General features: G+C 43.1%; 1 protein-coding gene across 5 annotated transcripts in view; it reads left to right on the top strand.

The window, feature by feature from the left end:
* The first annotated feature begins 553 nt into the window (after positions 1-553).
* The window catches only part of DDX31 (DEAD-box helicase 31), a 75293-nt gene continuing 57343 nt past the window's right edge, over positions 554-18503 (top strand). For 2 of the 5 annotated variants that reach the window (XM_054502291.2, XM_054502294.2), the window contains exons 1-7: positions 593-733; positions 7854-8110; positions 8215-8290; positions 9302-9345; positions 10778-10848; positions 11833-11897; positions 18037-18081. In XM_054502291.2, the coding sequence (XP_054358266.1) occupies positions 659-733; positions 7854-8110; positions 8215-8290; positions 9302-9345; positions 10778-10848; positions 11833-11897; positions 18037-18081 (633 nt within the window). In that variant the 5' untranslated portion in view covers positions 593-658. Of the gene's footprint in view, positions 734-7853; positions 8111-8214; positions 8291-9301; positions 9346-10777; positions 10849-11832; positions 11898-12191; positions 14291-18036; positions 18082-18503 lie in introns of those variants that run through there. The other 3 variants (XM_054502290.2, XM_054502295.2, XM_054502296.2) reach the window with 3 other exon arrangements.

Here is an 18503-nt window from a genome sequence, read left to right as displayed (position 1 = left end):
TCAGGTGCAGAGGTCGGACGCCCTGGCGCTCCACGCAGTCGCGCGGCCACCTCCCGGACCTCCGCCGCCACCCCCAGCGCCCTCCGCGGCGGTTTTCTCCCCTCAGGCCCCGAGCGCCGCCGAGCCAAGAAGGACCCCGCCGTTGCCAGGCAACGCGGCCCTGCCAGGTGGCCAAGGAACTGCCTGTCCAGAAAAAGGACTGCGAGCGGGGAGCCCCGAGGACCCCCTTTCCCCTGCCCAGGGATTGAGCTCCAGAGCCTGTTACAGAGCTACCCAGACAGGCTTTAGTTCCTACAGTGCTGAGGAAACGCACGGGGCGGTAAAGGGGAGGCTCGTCGGTGAGATGGCGCCGGATCTCGCTTCTCAGAGGCATTCAGAGAGCTTCCCCAGCGTGAACTCTCGGCCGAATGTAATTTTGCCAGGCCGCTAGGGACGCAGAGAGGGGCTGCCACCCGGCGGGGGCACACGCAGTAGTTTCGTCCCTACCCGCCCGGTACCGCCGTCCCCGGCTCCCCTCGGGGCGGGTCCGTACAGCTGGAGCCGTTCCGGACCCGGAAGGGGCGGTGGCGCAGGGTCCTCGCGCGTCCCACGTGGGGTCCCGGGCCCAGCAGTGTGAGCACCCGGCTCGCTGCTGCACCACGCGTCACCCACGCAGGCCATGGCAGCCGCCGACGGTTCGCTCTTGGACAACCCCAGGACGTTCTCCAGACGTCCCCCAGCCCAGGCGAGTCAGGTGAGTTCTGACCCGGCTTCAGCTCCGTCCCCACCCGCGGCCCGGCTCTCGGCGCGCCGCGAGCTGCAGCCGTGCCTCAGAGTCGGGTTTCGAGTCATTTACGGAGTTAAGCGGGAGAAAGTCAGACACCGGGCAGCTTCGGGACAAGTTGCGCCGAAACACGTGTCTCTAACCGGAACACCACCCGCGGGGGTGCGCCTGGAAGCGGGGAGTGGAGCGGTGTGGAGGGGCGGGGAGCTGGCTCCTGCGCCTAGAAAAGTAAAGGAAGGAATTACAGGCTGTTTCCCGTGGAAGGTAGGACCTGACGTTCCGGCGCAAGTCCCAGGCCAAAGCTTAACTTCTCTAAGCCAGTTTCCCCGACTGAGTGCGGACTAAAATCTGATTTTTTTATCTTGCCCACATTCCTGGCTGGGAAGAGTCATGCCCTACAAACCGTAAATTCTCATCAGATGGCTTTCATTTAACCCTGTATGTCGTGACTTACCTTCCAAACTGGCTCTGGCCTAACATTATGTGACAAAGAAGAAAGTTAAAATATTACCCCTAAACATGTTTCTTTGCCATATTTTGAAGTGGCTTTGCAAAGCTGTTCTTTGGCGGGGGTGGACATTTGCATCTGCAGAGAATCTCTATTAACATAGCTAGATCTTTTTCTTCCAGGCCCTCCCAATCCTAAAGAGATTAAGAGTCTACCACCTTTCAAAGATCTGAATAGGGAACACTTGTCGTCTGTTGTCTGTAAGGGCAGCCACTAAAGACTTGAAAAGAACCTTGGTCTCCACAATCTTTTATCTTAACCTGAGCATTTTCTTTGTATCCATCCCAGGTGTTTAGACAAACTCAACCGATTGTCAACCAGAAAATGTTTAAATTTACCTATAGCCTGGAAGCCCCTGCTTTGAGTTGTCCCACCTTTCTGGACAAAACCAGTGTATGTCTGAAATGTATTTGATTGATGTCTCATGCCTCTCTAGAATGTATAAAACCAAACCGCGGCGGGCACGGTGGCTCACGCCTGTAATCCCAGCACTTTGGGAGGCTGAGGCAGGCGGATCACGAGGTCAGGAGATCGAGACCATCCTGGCTAACAAGATGAAACCCCGTCTCTACTAAAAATACAAAAAATTAGCTGGGCGTGATGGTGGGCGCCTGTAGTCCCAGCTGCTTGGGAGGCTGAGGCAGGAGAATGGCGTGAACCCGGGAGGCGGAGCTTGCAGTGAGCCCAGATCGCGTCATTGCACTCCAAACTGGGCAACAGAACGAGACTCCGCCTCAAAAAAAAAAAAAAAAAAAAACAACAAGCTGCACCCCAACCACCTTGGGCACATGTTCTCAGGACCTCTCGAGGGCTGGATCATGGGCCATGGTCACTCATACTTGGCTCAGAATAAGTCTCTTCAGATATTTTAGAGTTTAACTCTTTTCGTCGCCATGAGGAAGGTTCGTTTGTTTCAGGAATGAGGACTGGCAACTAGGAGTTTTTTTGAAGAGCTTTCAAAAATGGGACAGATTTTCATCCCATGCAATGGAGGAGGATAGGAAAATCGGTTTCGTTGATATAATCCCATTGCTAGAGAGGGGAAAGATGCCCTAAAATTAACTTAAGCAAGAACTGAAAACTGGTTTCTAGGATGGTTGATTTGTCTCCTAGAAAAGAGGACTACAGGACAGAAAGACTGATTAAAATCATAAAGTGATCATCAAACTTTAGGATTTAGATGTTTGGCAGTAAGGAGTCCAGCTAGCCAAGTGTAGCTGCATCTGGGTGGAGGGGGGAGAAGGATAGAAGAGCCACTGGGAGCATGGGATTTGGAATAGGATAGACCTGGGATTCGGATGCTACCCTTGCTGCACACTAGCTCTGTGACCTTGGAGCAAGTCACTTAATCTTTCTGATTCTCACTTTTCCTATCTATAAAATGAGAACAATAATTTCTACTTCATAGAAGACTATTGTAAGGATTCATGAGATAATATACATGAAGACTATATGTTGTCTGGCTCATAGAGGCACTTAATAAATGCCAACCATATAAAGCAGTTTTGGCTCCATTTTGGATAATAGATTGCTACATCAGGAGGTCAGTGGGCTGCTTGTGTCCTCTGCAGAGCCTGGTAACTAACACATAAGAAGCATTGAGTAAATACATGTAGGGTACCTAGTTTTATGATTATCAAAAGGGGATTAATTAATGCAGTGATGACAGGTGTCTGCAGTGGCCTTGTCTAGATCTACGTTTTGTTTTGTTTTGTTTGAGACGGAGTCTTGCTCTGTCTCCCAGGCTGGAGTGCAGTGGCGCGATCTCTGCTCACTGCAAGCTCCTCCTCCCGAGTTCACGCCATTCTCCTGCCTCAGCCTCTTGAGTAGCTGGGACTACTACAGGTGCCCGCCACCACGCCCGGCTAATTTTTTTGAATTTTTAATAGAGATGGGGTTTCACCGTGTGTTAGCCAGGATGGTCTCTATCTCCCAACCTCATGATCTGCCCGCCTCGGCCTCCCAAAGTGCTGGGATTACAGGCGTGAGCTAGCCGGGCCTAGATCTACATTTTCATTGATGTCGTGAATGAGAATGATGGATATGCTGATGAGACTTGCCAGTAGCCTGAACTTGGGATGGGTAGCTAATATACTGGATTTAGAAAGACTAACAGCTTAAATTATGCTATATCTAACACTATGCAGAAATTTTCTCTCTAAAAATACTTTCTGGACTGGGCGAGGTGGCTCACACCTGTAATCTCATCACTTTGGGAGGCCGAGGCAGGCAGATCACTTGAGGTCAGGAGTTGGAGACCAGCCTGGCCAACACGGTGAAACCCCATCTCTACTAAAAATACAAAAAAAAGGCATGGCGCAGTGGCTCACGCCTGTAATCCCAGCACTTTGGGAGGCCGAGGCCGGCGGATCACGAGGTCGGGAGATGGAGACCATCCTGGCTAACACGGTGAAACCCCGTCTCCTAAAAATACAAAAAAATTAGCCGGGCGTGGTGGCGGGTGATTGTAGTCCCAGCCACTCGGGAGGCTGAGGCAGGAGAATGATGTGAACCCAGGAGGCGGAGCTTGCAGTGAGCCGAGATTGCGCCACTGCACTCCAGCCTGGGCGACAGAGCGAGACTCTGTCTCAAAAAAAAACCAAAACCAAAACCAAAAAAAAATTAGCCGGGTGTGGTGGTGGATGCCTGTGATCCCAGCCACTCGGGAGGCTGAGGCACGAGAATCACTTGAACCCGGGAACCAGTGGAGGTTGCAGTGAGCAGAGATCACTGCACTCCAGCTGGGGTGACAGTGTGAGGCTCTGTCTCAAAACAAAAGCAAAACAAAACAAAAAAAATTCTGATTATTAATACAAATTTATTATAGAAAATTAGGAAAAAAAATTTTTAAAAACCCACTCATAATTGCCATACTCAGAGACAATGCTTGTTGCCATTTTGGTGTATGTCCTTTTAGAGAACAACTCAAAATAGGAATCACTACATATGATATATTTTTTTTAACTTATCAAAAATTAAGAATTATTATAAAGCTCTTATTTCTTCAGGCAGTCTGGAATAAGGTGCAAAACTGTACAGATTGACCAACAAAGGAGAAAAGAGAGCCCAGAAGCAGACCAATACAAAAATGGAAATTTTATTCATGACAGAGATGACACTGCAAATTGTTTAGGAAAAGATGACATTTTTAATAAGTGGCACTGGAACAGTTGGTTGTGTGGTTGTGTAAATTTAAAAATGAAATTGGAACCTCATCTCACACTGTATATAAAAAACAAAATCCATGTGGATTAAGACTATACAAGGCAAAACTATAATGTTGAGCAGAAAGAGTAAGTTTCCAGCATACGTGTGTTTTCTAAAGCAAAGAGGATGCACTTAATAAAAGGGATTATAGTATTGTTGTGAGGCCTCTAGAATGTAGAATCATGATGCCTGGGGAAAGCCTGGTTCCTTCAGTGATTCTGGGACAAATTACGTCACATCTCTGCCTCCCTGTTCGCATCTTAAAATGAGATGATAACGGTACCTGTGTTGATAAATGAGAGAATACATGTGAGTACTTAGTATACTCCTTGGCATATAGTAACTACTCAGTATGTTTATTAATATCAAGGGCATGGCATATTAGACTCTCAGGTCTGGATGGGCCCTAGAGGTCATCTGCCAAAATCCCCTCGTTTTACATGTGCGGCAACAGAGACTCAAACGAAAGTGACTTGCTTCATGTTGCACAACTAATTTTTAGTAGATTCAGATATGTCCTTGCTGCCTCTCTGCTCAGAGGCCACCTCACGAAGCACTCTTGATTTTCTTGTCTCCCTCTCCTTTGCCAGAAGGAGGCCCTGTTAGTCTAGCTTTTGTTGGTGCTCTCATAGCCTTTTTTACATACCTCTTCTGTAGCACCAATGTAGAGGTTGGATTTATGCCTTTATACTTTTGTCTCCTCTGCTAGTGTGTAACTTCCTCAAGGGCTTGGCAAATCTACTTTGTATCTTCAGAACCAAGCTTCTTGACAACTGCTGAATGTATGTGTTTTGGATGCTGGGGGAGTAAAGCTAACAAGTAGTAGAATCGCATCCAGCTGGTGGAAAGGAATAATTCCATTGTGTGTTATTCATTCATCTTACAAGTATCTGTTGAGTGCTTACTCTGCCAGACAGGGGATACAGTGCTATGTAGGACAGACTGGCCCCTTTCTTGTGGAGCTTACAATCTAATGGGAAAGACAGACATAAAACAATGAGTTCCGTGCTATGCTTATTATTTTGCCGAATGCTATGGAGGAGAATAAGGGTGCCAAGAGAGCCAAGAACAGAGCACCTTGGCTTGACTGGGTGAAGAGAGGTCAGGAAAGGCTCTTCTGAGGAAGGAGTTGGTCAGCCTCCATCTGAAGGATGAGTACGGGGTGGCCAGCCAGAGGGCAGAGTGGGGTCCTGGATGTGGGAGTAGCATGTGCAAAGGAGGAGGAAGGAGCACAGCACATTCTAGGAATTGAAGGAAGACCCAAGTGGCAGAGAGTAAAGCTGAAGCTGGTGAGGTGGCCAGAGGTCAGATTCTAGAGGGCTTTGTTGATCATATTACAGATTTTTTTTTTTTGAGCGAGGGTCTTACTCTGTCACCCAGGCTGGAGAGCAGTGGCATCATGGCGTCATCATGGCTCAATCCAGCCTTGACCTCCCGGGCTCAGGTGATCCCCCCAACTTAGCCTCCCAGGTCGCTGGGACTACAGACATGCACCACCATGCCCGGCTAATTTTTGTATTTTTTTGTAGAGACAGGGTTTCGCCATGTTGCCCAGGTTGGTCTCAAACTCCTGGCCTCAAGCAATCAGCTCACCTCAGCCTCACAAAGTGCTGGGATTACAAGCATGAGCCATGGCACCTGGCAATATTACAGATTTTTTAGTTTAGCCTAAGAGCAATGGAAAACCTAATGTGTTTAACTCTGAGTACTTGCTTTTAGAGAGATGTTGACATAGGAATAAAGGGTGACCAAGATGATAAAGGATCTAAAGTTGTGTCCTGTTTGAAATATTGAGTCCAAAGAAGAAAGAAAAGAGAGTTATGTGATATATGAAGGAATGTTATGTGTTAAGAGGAAGTAAGCTTGTTCTGTGTTGCTGTAGAAAGTATACCTCAGACTATTAGGTAGATGTTCAAGGATGCAGATCTTGCATAAACGTCAGAGACAGAGTCCTGATTCCTAGAATGGGTCATGAACAGAATGGGCTGCCTCATGGGATGCAGGAGGTGTGCAGGGATAGGCTGCCAGTCCACCTGCCCGGGACTGTCAGGAATTCCATGCATGGCAGGAGTGGCCTTTAAGAGTTTTTGTGCTCCAGGAGTCCAGGGTCTGTAAATCAGGTGAAGTCTGCACATTTCATACTGTCTTGCAAATGATTCAACAAACCTGAAACTTGATTTCATCTCTTTCTTTAATCTGAAAATTCATAAACTTGAGACTTTGTAAAAAATAAATTTGTAAGATGGAATATGTCCGTTTTTACTTTATTAATATTAGATATTTGAAGTTGTATTTAATTACTTAGGTAAAGGAATCCTTATGGAACAAAGAACTGTTGTTATTGGTAGGTTAGTCTGAAGCTGACAGTCATGGCTAAAGAAAGCCGACATGTAAAACCAAGTCATTATTTCAAGCAAAGAGGAAAATAACGTATTCTGAGAGAACCCAAAACTCCAGAATAACAAGCACTGGCTACTCAAGGGATGCTTTTATATTCATTTGTAAATCAGAAAAGAAGGCCAAAGAAAATAGAGGAATTGGATGTTCCTTCTCCTAGGGGAAGTTTGGACATCATGCATTTAACCACATTCCTATAATGGAAATAAGAAGCAACAGGCAAGAGATCCCTAGTGCTGTGTAGCCTGTAATCGGCAATCAGGCAGGGACTCGGGGACTCAGAGACTCGAAAGGCAAGGGAGGTAGGAAGTAATTGTGGTAGAGGTGATGGATGGAGCGGCATTCTCATTTGGAATGGGAACAGGGTGTAGGAATTTTCTCCAGGCCATCTGAATCTGGAGGAGCAGCTTGAGAGGAGAGAATGACAGAGATCCAGGCACTAGGGTAGAATGGTAATGAAGGTTTCCGCTTCCTGGGCACGGGCTGAGATGCGCATTTCCCCTCGCCCCTCTCTCCTGTGTGGTCTCCAGTGTGCTTTGTTGGTGGAGAGAAAAGATTCATTTTCCCCCACCCCTCTTTTCTCCTTGGGTGAATGGGTTCCTAGGAATATGGATTGACACACCCTTCACAAGGTGGATTCTTGCTTCCCTTAAAACAGACTCCATTAGTTAACATTCAACTGGAAAAATGCTGCTTCTTCATCCTTACCTTATCTTGATTGATTTAACAGTTAAGAATGGCTGGTGAGGTCTGGTAGATGAGTGAGCTGAGACTTTTTTCTTTTTTCTTTTCTTTACCTTTTGGAAGAAGCTGAGTCAAAGAGTCTGATTGCAAACCCTAAACTGTTGCTTGACATATGGGGCATAATGATCTCTGCAGGGAGAGATGCAATTCTGTGGGCAGTCAGGCTTCACTCGGAGCTCTGTCTTCATGGACTAATGCATCTCTTGTTGATCTTTCCTTCTGGGAACAACGCAGCAAGCAAAGGCTACGAAAAGAAAATACCAAGCGTCCAGTGAGGCTCCCCCAGCGAAATGGAGGAACGAAACTTCATTTCTCCCAGCCAAGAAAACTAGTGTTAAAGAAACTCAAAGGACTTTTAAGGGGAACACACAAAAAATGTTTTCTCCAAAGAAGCATTCGGTTAGCACAAGTGATAGAAACCAGGAGGAGAGACAATGCATTAAGACTTCATCACTGTTTAAAAACAACCCTGACGTTCCAGAACTCCACAGGTATGTCCAGGGGCAGATGCCCTTCAGGAAGAAAAAAGAATGTGTTCTGCCTTTTCTTTGTTAATATTGGCACTGATGCCTGGGTTTTTGTTCATCATTTGCAGACCTATGGTAAAGCAGGTGCAAGAAAAAGTGTTTACTTCAGCTGTTTTTCATGAGCTGGGCCTCCACCCACATTTAGTAAGTACCTTTCAGTGTTTTCTGGGTCGGTTTTTTTTGGTGTGTTTGTCCGTTCAGAAGGTCTGTGAAATGGCAGTGCTAGGAAGAGAAATCGGAGAGTGTTTGTTTCTGCTCTAAGTTACCTGAATGAACTCAGATTGAGATGATACTCTTCTAGGACAGTTCAAGGGTGCTTAGTTACTGTTCACTGTTTTCTGGCCCCCACCTTCCCTCATCCTCCGTTTTTTTTGTGGTTTTTTGGTGTGTGTTTTTTTAAGTACTGAAGACTTTCCTCGACTAACGTGATTTAGGGTCAGGACATCACTTGCTAAACTTCAAACAGCTCCCTATTTATTGGATAGTTGTAGTGGTGAAGCCATTTGTGGTGGCAGATGTCACAGTGACCGTAGGAGAGGGAACTGTGCTGGCATCTTGCTGTTAAAGGACGTCCACAGTTTTAGAGAGGTAAGGGAAGAAGAGTATTTTAGTGTGTGTTCTACAAACAAATGGACACTTTAAAGGAAAAAAAGTAAGTTCTCCAGACTCATGAGTAAGAAGAAAAAAAATAAATTAACTTTTAGGCAGGCTTGGTTTCCTCTGCACTTACGGTTATAGCTTACCTACCCCTTCTGTAGGGTGGGTTACCTAAACTTGTTTTCTCACCTGCAGGGCAGAACAGGGTTTCTCAGCCTTGGTGCTATGGACATTTTGGACTAGGTCAGGCTAGTTTAGGGGACTGTCCTGTGCGCTGTAGGATGTTCAGCAGCATCCCAGGCCTCTACCCACTAGATGCCAGCAGTGCCCCCCTCCCCTGGTTATAGCAAGCAAAAATTTTTCCAGACTTTGCCCTGTGTCCCCAGGGAGTTAGAGCAGGCGGCAGAATCGCCCCAAATAGAGAGCACCACCTGGGTGGAGGAACTGAATTTGATCGTAGTAGTCAATGTCCTCTCAATAGTTTCTCCTTTTTTGTGTAATTTCATTAAATATTTTGTATCAAAATATTAATTAAAGCTTTTTCATCTTTTCTTTTAGATTTCCACAATAAATACGGTCTTAAAAATGTCTAGTATGACCAGGTAAGAACTTCAGGCTCCTCTTGATTTCTTAGGCATTACGTGGGTATAACCGGATGAAACCTGTGTGTGCAAGGCAGAGCAAATTTGTGTCTTGGCGTTGGAAAACAGTGCCAGGTTATTGACCATAAAGGGTTGTCATCTCACTTAGCTACTCATTCTCTCCACCTGTTAAATGGAAAGACTGGCTTTCCATCCAGTTCTGCCCTTGGCTCTAAACCGCAAGAGACGTCTCATCCAGAAGGTGGGCTGCATGAGCGCCGCTGTTTTCTGTGCTTCCCTGAAAAGAATTTGGCCAAAATATAGAATGTGACCATGTCATTTCTTAATAGTAAGAATTAGGGTCAACCAAAAAGACAAGAGTAAATGCTCAGTTGGATAGAGTGGGATACTGAAAAAATGTTTTCAATGTTTGTTACAGGGAATGACTCCTGGAAAATAAAGAAGTAAAATAGGTGCGAGGAGATGAGCTTCCTTGTTTTGAGTATTTGTGCTTCTGTTTATTTTCATAATGATTTTTTACTTTTACTAGTAAAAATTAATGGGAATATTAAAGACCAAATTAAGGGACCTCCCCACAAGTTTTTTGTTTGTTTGATCAACCAAATTTAAGTGATTTTTGTGTCTCTTTTGTTTCTTGTTTTAAAATGCATGTGTAGACACACATTTCAGCATGTCCATAACCTTTTCCTGGAGAATGGACAGCTGCTGCTTGCTCTCTTAATAGTTGGCGAGCTTCCTCCTGCTATGCTGCATGGAAACCTTTCCATTATGTTTCATTGTATTTCATATTCCTGTTAGTGAAGGCAAGAGTGTGTGATATACTTTGTGGTAACTCTGATTTGTTGTCATGCCTGTTTCTTTTTCTTTTTTTTTTTTTGAGACGGAGTTTTGCTCTTATTTCCCAGGCTGGAGTGCAGTGGTGCGATCTTGGCTCACTACCATCGCTGCCTCCCAGGTTCAAGCGATTCTCTTGCCTCAGCCTCCTGAGTAGCTGGGATTACAAGTGCGTGCCACCACTCCCAGCTAATTTTTTGTATTTTTAGTAGAGATGGGGTTTCATCATGTTGGCCAGGCCGGTCAAACTCCTGACCTCAGGTGATCCACCCACCTCAGCCTCCCAAAGTGCAGGGATTACAGGTGTGAGCCACCGCAGTCAGCTGCCTGTCTCATTTTTAAAAGAATTAGTTTAATAGAATGGCCAGTCTGTGGTTTGCCTCACCATTTTCAGGCTAAGTTCCAAAAATATAACTAGGGTTTGATCTTTATAATCATCAAGAGTTTCTTCACACCTTTATTTGAATGCTTTGATAGCTTCTAAGGAGGCAGTTGCTAGATGAATCCAAGTGTGGGCAGTTGCCTTTTATGTATCCTGCATCTCTGCCAGTAACTGGATAATATAGATAAAGTGTGTTCTTTTTTTCGGGTGGCCCAGTGTTCAGAAGCAAAGTATTCCTGTGTTGCTGGAAGGCAGAGATGCTCTTGTGAGATCCCAGACGGGCTCAGGTTAGTCTCATTTCGTCTCTGCCCTTTTTCCTCTGCTCAGGCCCATGGTCGTGCAGTAGGTTTTGCCGTGAGGTGTCTGGGTTGGTGGTGGTGGCAATTTTGTTTCATTTGGGGGAGGGAGGTCATACTTTTGATTGGAGCCCTGAATGTGTTCACATAATGAAAGGAAGGGGACAGTTGATGGTGCCACGATGAGAAATGATTAGGAAGTAGTCAGGTTCGGCTATAATTTCCTCAGAGCCTATTTCAGGGCTTTACCAAGTTCCACACTCTGTGGCCCCAGTTGCGCATTCTCACTCTAGTGGAGAATGAATGTCTTCTTCTGGTGTTAAACACAGAGTGATTTCTGGCCTGAGCCAGATCAGACACTGATCAGATGCCACTTGTGCTCAAGGACAGAACACTGTTTCTGCCATGTTCCAGGCCAGTCTGGACTTGCTGTTTTGACCCTCATGTGCCCTCAGTGGGCAGTCAGCTATCCTTTACTCCTACCAGCTCGGCCACCATTCAGAAGGCTGGATACCCAAAGTTTTTGCCATCTGTTGGTTTCTCCGCAATTAGAGATTAGCTCTAGAGTACAGACTGGCTCCCAATCACATCAGCACTGCAGAGATGTAATTGACCACTGAAGCTCATCTGAAAGGGTAGGGAGGACTTCAAAGGAGGAATTTTCTGGCTCCTACAGACAGCCATCAAGTTGAGCTTCTGTGTAATTTGGGAGTCATATCGTTATCTCTTGTTAGATGAATAAAGGAACTGAAGCTTCTACTTTTTTAGAAGTACTCATTTTACAAAGCAAAATTGGGATTTGTGGCAGACAGGGGAAGTCCCTTTTCACTTCTCTTGGATGTATAATGGGCAGTTTCCCTTTCCCCAGAATTTAGTACTACTGGAAGATAGCAGAGCCTGTTTTCTTTACATCCTTTGCTTTTCTTACATCTGTAGGGTGTGTGATTTTAGTTGCTTCTGCTTTTTTTTTGAAAGGTAAAACTCTTGCCTATTGCATCCCTGTGGTCCAGTCCCTTCAAGCAATGGAGTCAAAAATACAGGTGTGTATCAAATGTGTTTTTCTGTCATCGCTCATAGTGCATAAGCAACCATCAAACTGAAGCATAACAGAAATATTAGGACTAAAAGAATCTGTTTTCACTGAGTATTTTTCACCTCCTTTTAATTTATTTATTACATAAATGTGTTGTATCTAGAGACTGTGCCTAGAGTAGAATAAATACACTTCACAATTGTCATAGTAAGTGTAAGATGCTCCCCGTGTGTCAGGCATGATACTTTGCGTGTGTTCCCTTCTTGAATCTTTAACTGCTCTCTCCCCCACCATGTTACAGGTATTACTGTTATCCACATTTTACAAAGAAGAACGGAGGCTTAGGAAAGTTAAATAACCAACGCCATGCAACAAGTAATGGTGGAACTAGATTTGTACCTCAGTTCTGTTTGGCTGCAGAGACCAAGCTCCTTACTCTTGTGTGAAAACTTACAGTGAAGGTTAATTCCTGGCTCCTGTGCTATGTAGGGGCCATGCATCTGTGTCTTCCACAGTACCTAACATGGGACCTTTTACAGAATGGTCACTCAATAAAGGTGATCTGGTTTTGCAGCTATCCATTCATGCTCAAGTCTGTGTTGTATATAAAGCATTAAATTTTAACCTTCTAAGTTCCAATGTGGTGTTTACTTTTGACCAAGAAGGCTGAACTTCATATTTAAAACAGTGGTTTCTCATGAACAGTAAATATGAAAATAAGCACCCATTTAGCTGAAATGTTAATATGAGGACAAATTGGGCTGCCTCATTTTTAAGATTATCTAGAATTTATCTTTAGTTGTGAAACATGTTAAGTTAGTGCCTGAGTTGAGTTCCCTAGGAGGCCAGTTAACTGCTGTGATCCGTGGGCAGAGGCTTCATCTCAAACGACAGCCCAGGATCCTACAAATACAGCCCTCGTTATTCTCAGCTGAGAGGAAGTGGTGAGACCAGAAATAGAAAGTGAGGTGAGTGCAGAAAACAGACAAAAGCTAATCGATTACTGTTTTTCTCAGTTTGGATATGCAGAATTAGCAGTATATCTAGCCTACCTGATATTTGAGTGACAATAATAGTGTTGCATTACAGTCTATAAACTAAAACAAAATATCCATGAGTTCAAACTGATACAAATAAATTATTCAATAAATAAATGAGGGAGAAGGTAGAATTCTTCTTTATGTGGAACTCTAATAAATAAATATAGAAATGATAGAAATAGAAAGTCACCATTTGGCAAATGCCACAGTAATATTGTTTCAGGCATGAGTTATCATAGATGCTAAAATGAGTGGATGAAAGTGTTGATAATACATATGGAGAAGCTGAGAGAAGGGTGTGTGGAAATTCCTTGTATTTTTTTATGCAAAATTTTGTAAGTCTGAAATTATAAGCCTGAATTCATTCAAAATGAATAGGTTCAGAATTTTTTAAAATCAGTTAAACCCTACAAAATCATCCAGAGATGGAACCAAGTATAGCCATTAAAAAAAGATACTTTTTCAGTTACTATTCGTGAAATTGAGCAAATATTCTTGCTTTGTTACTTGAAAAAGGGCAGGTTACAAAATGATGTGTATAATGTGACCCCAGTTTCATAAGTAATAGTTGTGTATATATGCATAAAAAGGCTAGAATAATTCTTAGCAAACTGTTAACATTGGTTTTCTCTGAGTGAGGAATTTTACTTCCTAAAGGTAACTGATTTTTTTTCCCCTATTAAGTGCTTTACAGTGAGAGAATTTGTGTAAAGTGCTTAGCATTGTCCCTGGCACATAGAGAAAAATAAATGTGAATTACTACAATCATGTAGTAAAGTCTCATCCACTTACGTACTCCAGGAGAACATCTTGCCAGTGGGGAGGTTTTTCTTTATACCAGTTGAAGAGTTTGGACTATTTGAGCTTGGATGGCTTATACAGTTCTAGCCTAACTCTCATTTCATAGATCCATGACTGGAGGATGAGAGAGATTTGATGACATACACATCAGGGGAATGGTGTGGTGGGCAGCTGTGCTCAATCCTGGGTCTGAGGGTAACTTGAGGCAAATTGTTCATCCTCTGTGCCTCAGTGCCTTTGCTGTGGCACAGGGATAGTAGCAGTCAGTGCCTGTCTCCAAGTTCTGGGATCAGGGTTGAGCTAATGCATGTGCAGTGTTGAGACCCGACGGGCAGTGCATGGTGACATCATGCTTTAGCCATCGTCAGCAACGTGGTCATGTGGCTAGTTGGAGGGGCAGTGATTTGATTGGTTATATGTCATATTTTACTTGCTGCAATATTTTAAAAAATCATGAACAGGTCAGTCATTGTATTAAAGACTGGAATATTCTGTAGAAACACAGTTTTCCAAGCCTCAATTTAATTCACTTATTTCAAGTAATACTCAATATAGTCCCTTGGAGTTCATTGTAAAATGATTTGACCTGTAAAAAACTTATCTGGAGGGCACAGCAAATTTAAGGCACCCAACAGATCCTTAAATTACTTTGGTGATGGCATGAGAATGGACTGCTTTTCTGTGTTCACACTCTTCAGTTATTTTGGCTCTGATTTTTTTTTTTTAATATCATATCCATCCTCCCTCACTTACTTGTGCCCTGTAAGGAATTGATTTTTCTTTCTTCTTCTCTGTGTAGTAACACCTTTTGAAATGTCAGAATCTCCTAACGTCACACGGTGGCACGTTGCTACTGTTGTACTAGCATATTTACTATTCCTAGCTTGCGTTCAGTGTAGTATCACAAAGTCGATGTTGAGTACAGACAACTGTGGTTTGAATTCCAAATCCTTTTCTTCTTTTGGGTAAACGTTTCTTATGTAAAACACGAAAACCATACTTGTAATTGAATTTGCTGTTAACTCTCTGCTTAGCTTTGGCACTAATGTTGTTTTGTTCATTCATTCAGTGTCTTTGAGCACTTTGGATGTGCAAGGCACCATTGGCTTAGGGGCCTTTTTCGGATTACTTTGGTTTCTTCTATTTTTTTTATTAATACTTTTTAGATATAATGTACCATGTATGTCTTAAAAATTTCGAAGAGTACTAAAAATGTATATAGTGAAAAGTAAAGTCATCTATTCCCACTTTCCCCTAGTGCACAGTTTGCTTCTCAAGATGCCATGGTGGTTATTACCAGCCTCTTGTATATCCTCCTGGGGAAATTCTCTGCATATCAAGCAAATATGAGGATGTGTAATTCTTCTTACCAATTTTGTGAAGCTTTTTGTTTTTCTGTTTTGCTTGGTTTGATACACGAGTGGTTGCTTTGTTATGCAGGATGTTCTGTGCCTTGCTTTGGTTCCTTTGATGTGTTTTGGGCTCCTTAATTAGCACCATATTGGGCTACCTTGTTCTTTTTGATGACTGCCTAGCATTTCGTTGTATGTATGTATGTACCATGAATTACTGACTCATTCTCTTATTGGTTGGTGGAATTTATATTATGTTCAGTATTTTGCTACAAACAAGGCCACTTAAATACAGTCTATAAAATATTCTACAACCTCTTTACACACACATATGGTCTATAGGAGAAATTTCTGTAAGTGGAATTTGCATTTTTATTTTAGTAGATAATGCCAACATTAAACTTGAAAGGAAATATGCCAGTGTGCACTCCAGCAGCGGTGTAGAAGGTCCAGTTTTCCCATGCCCTCCAATGCTCTCAGCTGCTTTATGTTTCTTCTTCTTTTTTTTTTTTTTTTTTTTTTTGAGACAAAGTCTCGCTCTGTTGCCCAGGCTAGAGTGGAGTGGCGCAATCTCGGCTCACTGAAACCCCCACCTCCCGGGTTCAAGCAGTTCTCTTGCCTCAGGCTCCCAAACTGCTGGGATTACAGGTGCCCACCACCACGCCCGCCTAATTTTTGTAGTTTTAGTAGAGATGGGGTTTCACCATGTTGGCCAGGCTAGACTTGAACTTCTGACTTCAAGTGATCCGCCCGCCTTGGCCTCCCATAGTGCTGGGATTACAGGCATGAGCCACCACATCCGGCCCTTTATTCATTTTTCTATTTGAATTTTGTTTTGTTTTGTTTTGTTTGGGATGAAGTCTCGCTCTGTTGCCCAGGCTGGAGTGCAATGGCACGATCTCGGCTCGCTGCAACCTCCGCCTCCTGGGTTCGAGATTCTCCTGTCTCAGCCGCCTGAGTAGCTGGGATTACAGGCATGCACCACCACACCTGGCTAATTTTTTTTGTATTTCTGTAGACATGGGGTTTCACCATGTTGGCCAGGCTGGTCTCTAACTCTTGACCTCAAGTAATCCACCCACCTCAGCCTCCCAAGGTGCTGAGATTACAGGCGTGAGCGACCATGCCCGGCCAAGTTGGTCTTTTTTTAAAGATTGAATTACAGGGCTTTTAAAAATATATAAATTAAGGAAATTAGCTCTTTCTCTCAGGTGTGGCATATTTTCCCCCCAGGTTATCATTTGACTCTTGGTTTTGTTTAGGTATTATTTTTCTGTTCTGAAATTTAAAATTCTTAGGTAATAAAACGTATCTGTGTTTTATTTTAAGGTTTCTGAGTTTTACGTCATCTATTAAAAGGACAATTCCAGCTTTGTTTTCCTAACTTTATTTTTTTCTCACAGGACTTTTGAATTAAACCATCTTTTTCTTGCTGATATAAAATGGCCCTTATATTATTTTCTAAATTTCGTTATCTATTTGATTCTATTCTCAACTTTATTTGCTATTATGATCTCTATTTGTGTGCCAGTATCATTATTTGTAATTGCTGTAGCTTTAAATTATTTTAACATCTGATATGTTTTTCATAAATGTCTTGGTTATTTTTGTACATTTATTTTTCCATATGAACTTTCAAATCAGTTTGTTTGGTTATATATGTTATTTTATATATACACATATTTGTGGCATTTTTGTTAGAATCACGTTACATTTATGGAGTGATTTAGAGAGAATTAGCTTATATGTACTATTACATCTTCTTATCTGGAAATAGGGTGTATCTTTCCGTTTATTCAAAATTTACTTTATGCCCCTCAGAGGTGTTTTTAAATTTTCTTCATATAGATTTTGTATATTTTTTGCTAAGCTTATATTCCTTTTATCTTTTTTGTGGCTATTAACTTTTTATATTGGAAGGCTATTGAATTTTTTTTTTTTTTTTTTTTTTGAGACTGAGTTTTGCACTTGTTGCCCAGGCTGGAGTGCAATGGTGCGATCTCAGTCCACTGCAACCTCCACCTCCCGGGTTCAAGTGATTCTCCTGCCTCAGCCTCCCGAAGAGCTGGGATTACAGGCGCCCGCCACCATACCCAGCTAATTTTTGTATTTTTAGTAGAGATGGGGTTTTACCCTGTTGGCCAGTCTGATCTCAAACTCCTGACCTCAAGTGATCCGCCTGCCCTGGCCTCCCAAAGTGCTGGGATTATAGGCGTGAGCCACCGCACCCGTCTGGGTATTGATTTTTATATGTTAATTTTGCATTCAGCTGCTTGACAAAATTATCTTGTTTGTAGTAGATTTTACATTAGTTCTCTTATGGTTTTTTTTTGTAAGAGAAAATAACATCTGCTAACAATAATTTTGTTTCCTATTTTCTAATTTTATACATCATGTTTTTTGTCTGATTGTATGGGCCAGGACTTCTAGAACAGTATTCTAGAATAATGGGGTTAGTGGGTGCGTTAGTCCATTTTTACGCTGCTGATAAAAACATACCCGAGACTGGGAAGAAAAGGAGGTTTAATTTGACTTACAGTTCCACATGGCTGGGGGAGGTCTCATAATCATGGCAGAGGACGAAAGGCATTTCTTACATGGCAGCAGCAAGAGAGAATGAGGAAGACGCAAAAGCAGAAACCCCTGATAAACCCATCAGATCTCCTGAGACTTATTTATTATCACGAGAATAACCGGCCCCCATGATTCAATTACCACCTCCCTCCTGCCCCCTGCCCTTTCCTACAACATGTGGGAATTCTGGGAGATCCAATGCAAGTAGAAATTTGGGTGGGGGCACAGCCAAACCACATCAGTGGGCAACCTTATTTTGCCCCTTTCTTCATTAAGAGTGCTTCTGATGTTCTACAACCGGCCACCCCTGTGTCCTGTCCGTTTGGAGTCTGCCTTTGTTTATCCTGCTCATGGCATTTTTTTTTCTGTGTGTCAACAGCGCAGTGATGGCCCCTATGCCCTGGTGCTCGTGCCAACGAGAGAGGTAAGCAGGCTCCCTTTTGGGGCAAGTTTGAAGCACATGCTTCACTAATGTCCCGTTGAATTTGAAAGTGGTTTTGCCATGTTTCTCCCTCCTGCACAAGCCACTGCACACCAGCTCCAGTTGCCTGGAAACTGTCCTTCTGGTTCTTGTCAAGGAGAAATATTCAAGTAGTCTCTGAGAATCATAAGTATGGAAAAGTATTTTCCTGTTGTCTAGAAACTAATGATACTATTAAATGTCTGTTTAATTGGGTTTTGAATTAAGTTGCTAAAAAAAAAAACTACAGAAATGCAATTTTTTAGCAACTTAATTCAAAACCAAAAGCAGTTGGCTCTGAAAATGAACCTTTATTTTTTTTAAGAAGCTACTGCTACCAAAAATGTTACTCGTTCCTAAAAGTTAAACTTTTCAATATTTTTTTC

The sequence above is a fragment of the Pongo pygmaeus genome, chromosome 13, assembly GCF_028885625.2.
Source record: "Pongo pygmaeus isolate AG05252 chromosome 13, NHGRI_mPonPyg2-v2.0_pri, whole genome shotgun sequence".
In the NCBI taxonomy this organism is placed as follows: Eukaryota; Metazoa; Chordata; class Mammalia; order Primates; family Hominidae; genus Pongo; species Pongo pygmaeus.
Note: the sequence above shows the minus strand (reverse complement) of the source record. Positions and strands in the feature narration are given on the sequence as shown.